This window comes from Pteropus medius, unplaced genomic scaffold (genome assembly GCF_902729225.1).
Source record: "Pteropus medius unplaced genomic scaffold, Ma_sr-lr_union100, whole genome shotgun sequence".
NCBI lineage: Eukaryota > Metazoa > Chordata > Mammalia > Chiroptera > Pteropodidae > Pteropus > Pteropus medius.
This window is the reverse complement of record NW_024344371.1, coordinates 7,751,870-7,767,793: the sequence shown is the minus strand read 5'-3', so window position 1 is coordinate 7,767,793 and position 15,924 is coordinate 7,751,870. Positions and strand designations below refer to the sequence as shown.

General features: G+C 31.6%; 1 protein-coding gene across 5 annotated transcripts in view; it reads left to right on the top strand.

Annotated features, from left to right (window-relative positions):
- The window catches only part of STRN3 (striatin 3), a 77,943-nt gene that overhangs the window by 57,826 nt on the left and 4,193 nt on the right, over positions 1-15,924 (top strand). For 3 of the 5 annotated variants that reach the window (XM_039870468.1, XM_039870469.1, XM_039870473.1), the window contains 8 exons: positions 747-887; positions 4,844-4,977; positions 6,290-6,465; positions 6,659-6,706; positions 7,007-7,128; positions 10,639-10,806; positions 12,168-12,308; positions 14,769-14,876. In XM_039870468.1, the coding sequence (XP_039726402.1) occupies positions 747-887; positions 4,844-4,977; positions 6,290-6,465; positions 6,659-6,706; positions 7,007-7,128; positions 10,639-10,806; positions 12,168-12,308; positions 14,769-14,876 (1,038 nt within the window). The remainder of the gene's footprint in view (positions 1-746; positions 888-4,843; positions 4,978-6,289; positions 6,466-6,658; positions 6,707-7,006; positions 7,129-10,638; positions 10,807-12,167; positions 12,309-14,768; positions 14,877-15,924) is intronic. The other 2 variants (XM_039870470.1, XM_039870471.1) reach the window with 1 other exon arrangement.

Below are 15,924 nucleotides of genomic sequence, written 5' to 3'. Positions count from 1 at the left end.
GCTTCTCCTGTCATTTCTGAAGTTCAAAGATAGAACAAAGATCCGACAATACTGCAGGTGCTTTTGAGTTTTTCTGTTTTGGCCTGAATTATTCAAGCAGCAGCTGAAATTCTCCCCTTAAACTTATGGCCTATGACAGTGTTGACTTTTCATACTCTTATGAGAAAATTAGAGAGCTTTTGGGTAAATCAGGTTTTTCAAATTTGGGAAAAGTACAGAAACATTTAGAGGAAAATTGGGGTTGGTTTCTTAATGACAAATTTGTGTTAATGTGACAGGAAAATATTCACATAAACACCAGGGAAAGTTAATTGTTTGTTGCACCCTCATAAAAATCATTTGTACTTACTTGTTAATTTTTCAAAATAGTGAATTAAGTTGGAAAAACTAATGTTTTATTCTTTACACTATTTAATATTAACCTTAAACACCAAAATTTCCTACTGTTAACCTTCTTTATGAGCTTACATAACTTTGTTTGAGTGACAGAAGAATCAATTTTGTGTGTATATATATATAAAACAATGGATATATATATCCATAGAAATAGTGACTATCTTAAATATTTAAATCATTTTAATATTTGGGGGGATGGTATGGAAAATTGAAGACATCTTTAATTATTTGAGATTTTGTAACTAGAACTTCTTAAATATCTTGTTTTGTTAGTAAATTGGTTTTAAAGGCTGTGAGCAAGTCAAGCGGTAGCCATTAAATGAACCTCTACTGCTGACATTAATTTACAGGGGTCAACAGGACAAAACTCTGCGACATGATAGCTGATCTGGGAGATGATGAGCTGCCCCACATCCCTTCAGGAATCATTAATCAGTCTAGGTCAGCCTCTACTAGAATGACTGATCATGAAGGTGCAAGAGCAGAGGAAGGTACAAAATTTAGCTACCATATTTATTTACATTGCAGAAGATGTTAATTCCAAATCACATCTCCTTAATATTGTAAATTTATTGCTGTTTTAAAATGCTGAAGATCATCTTACATGATCTTTAGAGAAGGTGTTGGGCAAGCTCTTTGTGTAATTGTCTTAGGGATTTTGAAATTTTGGGCTTCTATGTTTTATGTTTTGTTTTTGTTTTTAATGTTGGAGTTATTTCTATCAGGGATCAGTTCAGAGTACCTCTCAGAAATCTATCTTTAGCTTATAGATCTAGTAACAGGAAAATAGTTTTTAAAAAGACCTTAAAAGTACATATAGAAAAAGAACTATTTAGTAATCTAGTCATATTGTTTAAATTTTAACAATTAATAATAACTACCATTAGGAGACAAATAAGTGCCAGACATTGTGCTTGGAACTTTACATATATATTATTTCTAAAATTATACATATGTAACAGTTGCCTAATGTAATCATTTTAGAATAAGGCAGCAGCATTATTCTTTAACTTGGTACCAAGTATATAGTACTTGGTAATGAATTTTCTAAAATTGGCCTAAAGTAGAAATGCATAGGAAATGAAAGTACTACTTAGGTATTATTTGCAAAATTGGTTTTAGCTGAAGATATGTAGATAAACTTGAGTAATTTATAATTCTAGATCCAGATATAATACTAAGTAATAAGACTGAATTCTTACCAAAGAATTTATTGTGATATGTGAGATACGTATATTATCTAATAATATAACATATAGATTGAATCACTGATGTTTCCGAATACATCTTGCTCTCTTTTAAGTGTTCTCTAATAGCACATTTTCCTTACAGCTATAAAATAATTTTGCTTTTTTTTCTCTTATAGTATCTCTGCATGCATTTACCACTTACCATAAACATAAGAAAATTTGAGGAAGGACAAATAAAATCACTACAATAATAAAACCAAAATAAAACATATTAAAGCATGAAAAGTAACAAGTAAAATAGTTGATTTTTATAGATCTTTTCTATTATTGAGCAATTTTTCTGTTTTGACAGGAAATATTTTATAAAATGCACATACCAACTCCATTATTTTTCATTTTATGCATTTTAGTGGTGGGTTAGCTTCTTTAGTTTTGGTCTGTTTTACCAAATACAGAAAAAACTTGCTAAAATTTTGTAGTTAGGGTTATACATTTAAATTGCAGATTTTGCACTTAAAACAATTTAGAGCTCCGTATGTGTACTTATGTGTATGTGTACTGTTTAAAGAAGAAAATGTAAGTCAGTGATCTAATTCTTAGTGATGGTAGGAGGAGGAGATTGAGAGATAAATATAAACCTCATTGTACTTTTCAAAGGGTAAATCTTAGAATTTATTTTAAAAGATTCAAATTCAGCTTTAAATTAGAGTTAAGGGAACATTAGAGTTCATAATCTCTTATTTTCAGTGGCAGCCTCCAACTTAATGCTTTCTTATTGAAGTCTATGTCATACCTTATTTTATTAAAAAAAAAATGTCTTTTCAAAGAGAAACTTTGGCATTACAATCTTTCGGACTATTTTTAGTAAATAAGACATACATGTCGACACTAGCATAAATCGAATCAGTTATTGGGTGTGTTCTTTAGGTTTGATTAAATTGAAGAAGAAAGAGTTCGATATGTGAGCTACAGATTTCCTTGGTCATTAGTGTTAATAAAAAGAAGGATTAGTCATAAAAGTATGAGAAGGACCTTGTTGTAGGCCCCCATTTTATAGACTCTGAGATTTCCCTAAAAGGAAATGCTAATATGATAATAGTATTCTTAAATTCCTTGATGAAGTCTTTTAGGCTATTAAAAGTGTCATAAGTTCCATTATTAAAATCTGCTTTTAATAGTTTAATTTTTCTTTGAATTGTTAACGACATTTTTATGCTTATGTAATCTTGTGCTGTAAGTGATTATATTAATGTTAATAAAATGAATTTATAGAATACACATTAATTCCCCTTACAAGAAAACAAGGGCAAATAAATTTAGTATTTACTGTGATTACCACATGCCACAGTTGTGATGGGCGATTATGGAAATATAGCTTAAGAGATTTTTTTTCACATAGCTATATATGTAATAACTGCTGAGTGAGCAGCTTAGCTTGCTATATATAAGTAAATATGTGTGTATATATCAAAATAGAGAAATGTCATATGATTAATTAGAAATGAATATAGTACAAACTTGTTTTAATACAGTTAATCTAAAACTATCTAATATTGCCCAAGCACTTCTCTTCACATGCCTCTCAATTGGTCAACAACTGATCAAAAGTATCTCTGCACAATGAATATGTAATACAAAATAATTTATTAAAGTTATTAGGCTTTTATTAAGATTTGTGTTAAGTGTTTGTGTAATTGTGAGTGGGCGGAATTGTGTCATTTGTTCTAACTTGCCTATAAACAAACTAAGATCTTAAAAAGATTTCCTTGTTCTGGCTAAAAATGCTTTGAGTAAATATCTAATGAATTTTATATAATTGTTTTTAAACATAATTGATTTTATCATTCTTAGCTGCTTCTGGTATTACTAATAACTACATACTAGATATTCTAGGGAGGATCAGTGCTACAGATTATTCAGATTTAATATAATCACTGAAAGATTATACCTAAAACTAATATAATATTGTATGTTAGCTATATTTTAATAAATTAAAAAAAAAAAGATTAAATACTACTGGTATCTCCAGGTATGTTTTCTATCATATTTGCTCTATATCAGTTGCTGACTCACAGCATCATTTTAGCAATATCATTTAGGACCTGATTTGAGTCAAATTTTGTAGCTTACTTTGATATTATACCTTACTTTGATAAGATATTCTAAATAAAGATGAATTTTACTTTGGCTGTAGTATATATCTAGGAGAAGTTAACTTGTATCTTAAAATTATTTTCAGTAGTAGTGAGGACTGACAAATATTATATATACTTATGTTTCTTCTAGTGTATTAAATTTATATCGTTATTCATAAGAATTTTTTACAATTGACAATTAGCTTGAGTTTTGTGTTTCCCTTTTAAATTTGCTCATAAATTTTAAACGTGTTTTCATATGTTGAGTTGTTTGTATTATGATGACTTGTGTACTTTCCCCTTGCATTTTAAGATTAAAATTTTGCTTTCGAAGCATGTTTGAAATGATATTGAGAATTACTGCTTATACTATAACTATTACAACAAAATATTAATATGTTATTATAGTTATTTTAATTATGGTAGTTTGATTTTAATTGTTTAAAATGTCAGATTTAATTTAAAGTTCTGTAGTTTTATAGATTAATTACTTTTGAAGTATCATGGTAAATAAAAGGGAAGTTAAAAATCATGAAGCTTGAAGGCTAGAAGGCATTCTGAATATCACATGGATTAACCTTTTACAGAAGGGAAATTGACATTGTTGGTGGTAGAGCTGCCCTCTTTCTAGACCATTGTTGTTACTGGAGGAATTGGAGCAATTTAAGCCTTGATGTCAGTAAACTGATACACTGTATTACAGACCAGAGACCATTTACATTTGAATGCTTATATTAATTTTTTTCAGAGACTAGAATACCCAGCACTTCTAAGCAAATATAATACAAAGCAAAAGGACTTAGCAACAACCTATAACATTTAAAAAATACTGTAGCTATAATTGTACCAAAGCAATAAGTGATATAAAAAGACAAAGCTTTTGTGCGTACCTTCCCACCCTAGATTAGTATATCTAGTACATTTGATTTGTGGAAGATTATGTTGCAATGTCTAAATATTTATTTTTTACTATTCATTTTTTTAAGTGAAAGAAATGAGGGACATGGGAAAATAAAAATTATATTACTGTATTATAACTGTTAAGTACTTACATTTCCCCCACAATATTGTCTTGTACTGTATGATTTTTCAGCATTTAAGAAGCGGTTTTGTTCTTTATAGCTGAACCAATAACGTTTCCATCTGGAGGAGGCAAGTCATTTATTATGGGTTCTGATGATGTTTTGTTAAGTGTACTGGGCCTTGGAGACCTTGCAGACTTGACGGTAACAAATGATGCAGACTATAGTTATGATGTAAGTGCAGTTTTATTTTTAATTTTTTAATGATTTAATAGAAGGCTCCTTATTTTTTGGAAACACTTATAAAACAGAATTAATGTTGAGGTGCATGGAAAAGAAGTTTAAGCGTGTCAGTATGTTGATTTGAAGTGACATGTAGGTTTTTTTTTATAATTACTTTTTTGTGGTATTTTAATTTTTCTTAGGTATTGTGGTTGATTAGGAGTTTAGGGTGATTGATTACTTTAAAATATTGGTCAATAAATATCAGAGTAGTCAACTCTCAAGCCATATTTTGGTGTTAAGAGAAAAATAGAGAACCTTAATCACTTATTTACCTTCAGGATACTTCTTAAAAAGCACATTTTATTTTTGAACTTTTTTTTTTTTTTTAAGGATAATATTAAATTTAGCTTGCCATTTCTTGAATACTTAATATAAAGTTTTAATGTACTTAGTCCTTCATTTAAGGGGTGGGGAGAGAATGGAGCGAGGATAGGAAGGACAGTGTTAGAGGTGAAACTAGTCTTGAATTAAATTTTTTATAGACAATAAACATCCAATTGAGAGTTAACCATACTTGTTTAGATTTTGTATTACTGCATCTGCAGTTTTTCAGCAACCTAATTTTTTTAACAAATTCGTTTTTTTTCTGCATTTTACACTTATGTTATTAGCATACTTTTGAGACATCAGCCATGGTGGGCTGAATTATTCTTATTAATATTTTTAAAGTACATAAGGAACGAAATTCTAGTAAACTTTTGACTACTTTGGAAGAGGTTTCACAGCCTATCTTTACAGATGGAGAAGAAGGTAAAAAGATTAACCTCTTATCAGTATCAACAATGCTAATGAAAATGGGATGAAAATATTCTTAGACTTTTAGAAAGTACCTTAACTTGCTGCCTTTAAAAAATTCACATGCTAATGTTCTAAATGGCAATTTACTGTTCATATTGTATCCTTGGATTTTTGGTAGTAATTTATATAATTTTTATTTTCATGTAAAAGTACTGCAGCATGTTAGTTTTTTTATTCTCACTGACAGTTAATAAGACCTTTGGGTTTAGCCTGATGATTAGGTGAAACAGATTAAGGGGCTCTTCATTTGATTTATATATTTGAAAGCTAATGAATTATTCTTCTTAGTTCTTATTAAATGATAAAGATTTATTACAAAGTTTTAAGGTACATTAAATTTCTACTGGACATTTTAGCAAAGCAGTTTTAAATGTTTTAAACACACCAAAACAAAGAAACAAAAATTCCACATGCCTGTCAATTTACTACTTTTACTACTAAGTATTGTGCTCTTTCTTTTTAGTTGCCTGCCAATAAAGATACCTTTCGAAAGACATGGAACCCCAAGTATACACTACGTAGCCATTTTGATGGAGTACGGGCATTAGCTTTTCATCCTGTAGAACCTGTATTGGTTACTGCCTCTGAGGACCATACTCTGAAACTTTGGAACTTACAAAAAACAGTTCCTGCCAAAAAGTAAGTATTTTAATAGCTGTGTTTTTTTCCCTTCCAAATTTGTTATTAATTATAAGTAATTATTCTTCCTTAGTGGTTTCTGTATATTTTATGCACTTATATGAGCTTACCTAATGACTCTTGAATATCCGCCAGTGATTTTTTATTATTTAATTGCCTTCTCCTCCCCTACCCCTTTTCTCCCCTCTTTTAGGAGTGCCTCTTTAGATGTAGAGCCTATCTACACATTTAGGGCCCACATGTAAGTTTTACTGAATTAGTAGTTAATTAACAACCATAGTTATTGTTAACTATTATTTATCATTTCTTGAACCTTGTTATTTTCTAATAATGTTTGTTTTATATTAGAAAAGACAGTAATTGAATAATGTAATGTTTGATTATTAATTGTATTAATGAGAATATAATCAGTACTGTTCAGATGTACATGTTTACCTTAAATAGTTTTTAGATACCACATAAATTCAGAGGTTGGGGGATGTGAATGTGAATTTCTTTTTAGGCTTTATAAGTAACTTTTCCCCCTCTATTTTTATTATAGTGGTCCTGTTCTGTCATTAGCTCTTAGTTCTAATGGAGAACAGTGTTTTAGTGGTGGTATTGATGCAACCATTCAGTGGTGGAATATGCCTAGCCCTAATGTGGATCCATATGATACATATGGTAAGTAAAAGACTCAAAATGTTTTTTCTTTTTTTTTAAGTGAATGGAGCTGGCAGAAATACCGCAGATATTATTTAATAAAGTTGTTTAAACGTGTATTGGTCTCCTCATTTCGGTCTTAAATGTACTAGTAATTTCCTTTATTAAAGAGAAAAATTAAATATGCCACGAATATTTAAGCCTGTGAATTGGTACTTTCTCTATGGTAATTTTATAGTGTCCCAAAATGAAACACTATATTAAAACATTAATTAATAAACAGTGGTCTACTTAATGATTGATTCATTTAAAAAGAATTCAAGCTCTTTGGTCTTTTTATTTAACACAAACTCAGTGCCTAAATTTGCCAGGTATAATATTAAGCACTACATCAAAAAATAACAGTCTAATGGAAAAGATAGACATTAAACAGATAAGCAAGGGGATGAAGTCTACGGTTACAAATTGTGATAAGTGCTATGAATATAGCATGAGAGAGAGTAACAGGCAGAACTTTCTTTAAATGTAGTCTAAAATAGTGACGTTCAGGCCAAAATCTAAAGGTTAAAGGGAAATTTTAGCAAATGGTCCCTCCTTATCTGCAGTTTCGCTTTCCGAGGTCAATCGTAGTTCAAACATATTAAATGGAAAATTCCAAAAATACACATAAGTTTTACAGTTGCCATGCCATTCTTAGTAGTATGATGAAATTGAGTACCATCTCTCTCTATTCCGCCCAGGAAATGAATCATCCTTTGTCCACTGTATCCATGCTTTATACACTACCTGCCCCTTAGTCACTTAGTATCCATCTTGGTTATCAGATCCATTATCACGGTGTGACCGTGCTTGTGTTCCAGTAACCCTTATTTTACTTAAGAATAGCCTCAAAACACAAGGGTGGTATGCTGGCAATTTGCATATGCCAGAGAGAAGCCATAAAAAATGCATTTCCTTTAAGTGAAAAGGTGGAAGTTCTCGACAGGAAAGAAAAAATATATTTATGCTGAGGTCACTAAGATCAGTAGTAAGAACATATCTTCTGTCCATGAAATTGTGAAGAAAGGAAAAGAAAGTTGTGCTAGTTTGCTTAGAGGGGTTGTAGAAACAGACCACATTCACGTAACTTTTATTATATTGTTATAATTGTTCTATATTAGTTGTTAATCTCTTACCGTGCGTAATTTATAAATAAAACTTTATTATTTGTATGTATGTATAGGATAAAACGGAGTAGTATATACAGGGTTTGGTACTATTTGTAGTTTCATACATCCACTGGGTGTCTTGGAATGTTTCCCTTGTGGATAAGGGGGGAACTACTGTAAAGAGCTTTATGCCGGGAAGTGACCTGTAAATGTAGTTTCAAAAGGTTACTGGTTGTTGCAAGGACTTGAGGGGAGAGTGGAGAGAGGAATATCAGTATAATATTGTACTGTAAAGTTGTAATGGAGTGGGTCCAGTAGACAAGGTGAGAGGTAATGCCAAGATTAGTGTGGTAGTAAAGCAGTTGGTAGCAGAGCAGTTGGAGAGAAGTGGATTTGAGACATATTGGGAAATAGGGTAGAATAGACACAATCTTTTGATAAATGGATTGAGGGAGTAAAGTAATGGATGAGTGACTCTGATTTTGTTAGGTTTTTTTAACAGCTTTATTGAGATATAAGTCACATGTAATAAAATTTACCCTTTAAAAGTATACAATTTAGTAGTTTTTACTGTATTGGCAGGATTGTGCAACTATTAACACCATCTAATTCAGAACATTTTCATCACCTTTTGACACAACAGTTGCATCTGTGATGATAACATTTATTGAAATGGGGGCAGAAAAGGGATGAGAAGATAAAAGATGATGAGTTTGGTTTTTAGGCATGTTAAGAATTGGTACTATCAAGTAGGTAATATCAATATGAAGATGCGAGAATGGATAGTATAACACCGAGAGAGTGTGTTTTATAGGGTAAGAAGAGAAGGAACTCTGACATTAGGAGAGTGGCTAGAATAAGAGAGCCAACAAAGGAAACTAAGAAAAAACTGGCGTTGAGGTTGGAGGAAGTACAGCAGAGTTGGGAATTATGGGAACATACCCAAAGGAAGAAACCATTTCGAGAAGGAAGCAATCTGCACTTTGAAATGTTGCAGAGATATCTAATTAGATTACAGTGAGGATAGAAAGGTTCTTTTTTATAAGTGACAAATACGTCACCTGGATTTTGGCCAGACGGAATGAAGTTGGATGTTGGGGCTAAAACCAGAAAGTGAAGGGAACTCTGGGTAACCTTTCAAGGCACACTCCTTGGAGGAAAAGCAATGTGATGACAACAGCAAAGAAAGAAATCGAAGAAATAATTTTATTAAGTTCGGTAGTATAGAGTTCATCATTTGGGGTGATTTTAGCAAGGGTTGTTTTGGCGTGGTGTTGGTATTAGAGTGATTTAGTGTAAGGATAATGAAAGTTTTTTGTTTAGGTTGAGAGATGCTGGAGCTTATTTGTTTGTGGATCCCAAGGAGGATGAGGAGGATTTGTTTAGTAGAGAAGTAGTAAACATGAAAGCAAGTTAGTGAGTTGAATGGAATCCAAAATATACCTCGTAGAATTAGTCTTCAATAGGAAGGACAATTCCTTACTTATATCTGGAAGCATGGAGAAAATGGTGTTATAATGACACCAACAGGTTGGGAGGCAGGAAGATGGGGAGAGCTTCCTTTTTCAATGCTATATTTTCTTAGTGAAGTATCAGAGAGAATCATTTATGAGGAAGGGTAGTTGGCAACTGTGAGGATTGGTGGAGATGTTGGGAAATATCTGGAGATTTTAAGAAATATCCATGGAAAGTGGGAGTTTACTAGAGAAACAGGGTTGTAGAACAAATGATGCACAATGTTATTAGCCACCATTCCATCAGATGAATAGATAAGTGAAATGTAGTATGTCCATACAATGAATATTATTTGACAGTTAAAAGAAATTAAGTGCTGATACATGGGTGAACTTTGGAAATATTGTGCTAAGTGAAAGAAGGCAATCACAAATAGCCATTTGTATAAAATGTCCAGACTAGGCAGATTTGTAGAAACAAAATAGATTAGTGGTTGTCTAGGGCTGCAGAAAGGCAGGGAGGAAGAATTAGGGGGGTGGAGGGATAGCTAATGAGTGATGAAAGTGACCTAAAATTGGTGTGGCAATGATAGCACAACTCTGAACATACTAAAAAACATTGACTTGTACAGTTTAAATTGGTGAGTTACATGGTATGGGAATTTTTAGCTCAATAAAGTTTGTTTTTAAAAAGTATATGTTTCTTACAGAAAATGTAAAAATGCAGGAATGTATTGGGGGAGGGATTAAAAATAACCTGTAACTTCACAACTTAGAAGAGATGGCCATTGTATACACTTTGGTCTTTTTATAGCTGGTATGTGTAGTCTTATACTTAATTATATGATAAGTTCTCTTTATATACCAGAGTATTTCTTTTAAACTTCTAGTAGCTAATTTTTGTTTTTGTTTTTGTTCTTTCTTCCCAGAGCCAAACGTTCTAGCTGGCACTTTAGTTGCTCATACAGATGCTGTCTGGGGACTTGCTTATAGTGGCATAAAAAACCAATTACTGTCTTGTTCAGCAGATGGCACTGTTAGGTTATGGAATCCACAAGAAAAATTGCCATGTATTTGCACTTACAATGGAGACAAAGGTAAGTAAGTTTTGCCTCTATTAAAAAATGGTAGTGGCGGGGGGGCGGTTTGCAAGCCAAAAAGTACAGAGCAATAATTTACTATTTCTTTGCTGTTTCAAGAGATATATTGAAAGAATTTTATAAAGCTTATGATAATTTTACTTTGTCACTTTTTTATACATAAAAAAAATGCTTTGCAAGTATGTCCTGTTGCTTAGTGTTTTCTTACTTTTTTCAGGACATGTCCTATTATAAAATATTAAACTATTTGTATATAACAGTGGAGTAGACAAATGAGGCTACTCAGACATGCGACCCTCTGCCTGCTCCAGGTGGCTGCCCACTGAGACTAAAGGGATCACAAAGTGTATCTTCTTAATTTTGTTGGGTCTCAAGCATTCTTGCAAACTATATAGGAGCATAGTGGTTGCGCAGTCTAGCCATAGTCACTGAAACAGCACCCTTAACTGGGAAGTACAAACTGAGTTACCTGCATGATTTAAAATCTTTTCCTGTCAAAGAAGCTTTTAACCAATTTACCTTGTAATGACATTTATTTAGATACATGTATTTATGTACTTGTGTTGGTCTTATATTCCAAGTCAGTTTTTAATATTAGTTTTAAAAATCTGACCTTTTATTTTTATTAAAAAGTATATTTTGTTTTAAAACATTTTAGATGAATAGTGTATATGCTTAATTTTATTGGGTCTCTTAGATAGATACCTTAGTGATTCTACTACTTTTTCAGTTACCCAAGCTTTTGAGGTAAAAATTCGTTTAGATATTTGTTTCTAGCTTCACCCAGGTAATTAACTGCTTGACTCCAGATTTCACTTAGTTGTGCATTGATCTGGCCAATTGAATTTATTATGTTAAAAAGAGAAATTGTTGCTCAGGCTACTGTAGGATAGTACTGCATCAGTGGATTCCAGACTCCAAGCTTCATTTTTTCAGATCTGAAAATTCAACTTGTATTAGCTACTTAAGGCTTATAGGTCTCAGACAAGTGAACAGTGTCCCAAGACAGTGATGTGAGATTGCTAATTTATTATCTAATGATGTAATTGGCAAGTGAACCAGAAAACTCATCCAGGATTTTTTTCCCCTCTTAGAAGAAAATGCATAGAACAAATAACCTTTACACATCTACTCTCACTTTAAGAGCTCTCTAGCTATATATTTTTTATAATGTTAAATAGGATGTTATAAACACTTTTTAAATAATTGAGAGTTACCTGTTATAGCTCACCATCTTAACACAATTGCTTTCTTTTTCATTATTAACATTATTTCAAGAATATTTGAATTTCTTTTTCTTATAAAAAAAACAGATTTCTGAATTGTATTTACACTGTATCTTTTTGGGCTCCTTTCAGAGCATGGAATACCTACATCGGTTGACTTTATAGGCTGTGATCCAGCTCATATGGTGTCCTCTTTCAACACTGGTAATACAGTAATTTATGATTTAGAAACATCACAGTCATTGGTGATGTTTTCATCACAAATAGATTCTGGTAAGTTTTCAGACTATTTGAATTTAGGATGGAAGAAGTTTCGATGTGTTATAGTTGTACTTATTTACATTATTTCTGCTATTTCTTTAAATTATGCTTAAAAGCATGGGTGGGTATATGGGGACAGAGGAGTGCGTAGAGTTATGTAAAGGTGAAAGCAAGGGAAATAATTTTAAATTTTTAATGGAAATACATATGAAAGTAGAGAAAATAATATAATGAACCTGATGAACTCATCATCTTGCTTCAATAATTATGTATAAATAGCCAGTGTTATAAGTCTAGGCTGTCGTATGTGTTTTACAATTTATTTAAATAGAAATCCAAATAAGGCCTGTGCATTGTGATTGGCTGTAGGCCTTTCAGGTCTCTCTTCATCTGTAGGTTCCACCTCCATCTCTTTTATTTCCCTTGCATTTTTCTATTTAAGAAATTAGGTAGTTCGTCCTTTCATGTTTCCCACAGTCTCGATTTTGCCAATTGGATCCTTGGGGTATCGTTTAATGTGCTCCTCTGTTCATTTTACTTCCTATAAATTGGTTATAGCTCCAGAGGCTTATTCAAATTCAGGTTTAATGTTTTTGATTGTCTTCACTTTAAAGTTTTTACATGTTTTTGGCTAGACTACTAATAGTAATTTGTGAACTTTTATCAGAAGTAAATATTGTCTGGTTGGTTGTTTATCTTATGTTTTCAGTCTTGATCATTATCACCGTCCGTTAATTCATTAACTATTGAAAAATGGTTTTCTGATTCTATCATTACTTCTCCATTTATTTGCTAGAATACTTCTATTAAAAGGACCACCCCTCATCAATAATTTGGTTACTCTGGAGTTAGAGATTATAAAAGAAAAGCAAGATAAATTGTTGATTCCCCCGCCTTTACTTACCAGTTTTCAAAATAATAATGGGGTGGTTCCCTAGCATCCTTCAAAGGTGACCAGCGAGTCTTTTGCATGTTGTTTATTTTTATTATAATCTTTCTTGAAAATAAATGTATTTGATGTGATCGAATCCATTGCAAGTATTATCATTATTGCTATTCAGATTGTTTAATCTTTGACCAGTGGGAGCTTATTCAAGTTGGCTCCAGAATTTAATGACCCTGTCGTCATTGATAGTTTTCTTACTTTCCAATTTGACAAGATGTTCTAGGTTCATCTTGTTCATTTTGTGCCCCATATCTGAAATCAGCCATTTCTCTAAGGAGCCATGGTTTCTTTTATTGGAAAGTGACATTTAGAGACTACAGTCTAGGTGTTAGGTGATTGGGTTGGTGCTCTTGAGCTGGTCATTGGTTTAGGCCTTTTTAGTGGACAGAGCTACAGACACATTTTTTAAAAAAGGAAAATACTGATAAATTCATACAGATACTTCAATTCAAATTCAGATCTATCCCATTGATTTGATGTGTTTACCTTATTTTAACCATACCAAAATTCCTGGCTCTCAGCAAGATCATCATAATTTATTTATCTCAGTACACATATAGTCATCTCAGAATAATAATACCAAAACCACCACCAATAGTTTGATTTCTGTTAATATTTTGTACTTAGGGTATATTCTACTAGGGATGGGCAGCTGAATTACTGTTCTTTAAAGTCACTTGAAATAAGTCATTTATTTGTGCTTTGCCAATTAATTGGATATATAGTTAAATTCATTTGTTTAATTTTACTTTTGATTTTTCATGATTACTTTTAAAAATCATTTTATAATTATGTAAAACATTTAAATGGTTCCATGATCAAGTCTCTCAAACCAAATTACACTCAAAATATCTTCTCCAGTGTCTTTTCAACCCTAGTTCCTTTCTCCCTCTTAAACATAGGTAATTATGCGTGCGCATGCACACACGGGGTTTTCTTGGTGATGTGTTTAAGAGTTTATGTATACGTGTGGAATGATTGTTTTACATAAAGTCTGGTAACGTTGATAACGTTTTCCCATTTATTTTGATTCTTCTCTGTTCTCCCTCATCTCTAGTCAAAAATTAGGAGCTTAGTAGTAAAGAAAAGGTCTCATTCTTAAGAACATTAGTTTTAGTTCTTTGCATGTTTTTTGTCAGTGTGGGTAGGATGGTGATTGTACCTTGCAAACATCTAATTATCCTTATGAATTTTCATTAAATGCTTATAATTCTTTTATGAGCTGGTTATTAAAAGTAATAATTACTGTAGGTATTTTAAAAATTCTAAACCACCTATATAGTCTGCTTTAAAATACTTATAATTTTTTCTAAACTTGAGCCTAGTACTGTCCATATAATAGGACATGATAGCTTAAACATTTATTTTTTAAGAAATTGTCTCTCTCTACAGCCCTAGTTTTAGTTCTCAGGTTTTTTTGTTTTATACAAATGCTTTGATTTTTATTTTTTGGTTAAAAAAAAGTCATCATCCAGCTTCTAATTGAAGGTTTGAATTTTAGTACATTATCTCCCTTTATTTTTTAGATTTACAATCCAGTAATCACATTAACAGAGTAGTAAGTCACCCCACACTTCCTGTTACAATAACTGCTCATGAAGATAGACACATCAAATTTTTTGACAATAAAACGGGTAAGTAGATTGTCTTATTTTCTTTTCAGTCATATTAATCTGTAAATTTGAGACAATCAAAAATGCTGTTCTTTTATATAAAATACTGACTTTTCAGCTTTAAAATTGCCAAGTTAAACTATTTTTGCTCAAATTTTTGCTTTAATTAATGTAGCACACTTACAAGATACATTAAGTTTTATTCTTAAGTGTGTGTGCATGTATGTATATATATATAATAATTATGTAAAATTATACCTCGCCTACCTGTTACAATTTCTTCATGTCATGGTATTTAAATAAATATACTTTGATTTGAAATTTTTTCCTTTATATTCTATTGTGAATTAGTATAGCAGAAGAGGTGTCTTTCTGGTATTTGACATTTTAGATGTTTTAAAATTATTTCTCAGTAGATGAAATGATGATATAGTGGAAATTGGTTTATTTTTATCTTTCCTATATTTATTGCTGTCAGGAAACTTACCAGTTATATATAGAAGTCAACTCAAATCTTAATTTGGCCATAGGGTTGTTTCTTTAAGGACCCCTGTTTCATCTGTCATTACCTAGAATACAACATAAGATATTGTTTTTGCTCCTTCAGGAAACATCTGACAGCTAGAGAGGCTTCTTTGAGCAGAAGCTTAAACAGGAGTATTGAAAGACTACCAAATAAGAAACCTAAATGTTAATTGCAACATTATTGCAGGGAACAAATTATCAAGCAAACAGCAAATCAGAACTACAGATTTCTCTTTGAAGGCTATAAGGGCATAGTCATAATTTTTATTCTTTAGAGTCTTACATAAATCCCTTTGTTCAGATAACACTTTCATGGACAGATTCCTTTTAACTCAGAACAGTTAAGAATGGATATTCACAGGTCTATATTTTGCATAGGAAAGACGATTTATATTCATGCGAATGTTCTCAATTTAACACCTTATCAAATCAGTTCTTTGAAAATTCTTATGAAGCCTGAAGATCTTCATCTCTGCTGCAAGAGCAGAAAGATAATTTCCTTTATTTCCAAAAAGAGTCCTTTTAATTATTGAAGATTTACATT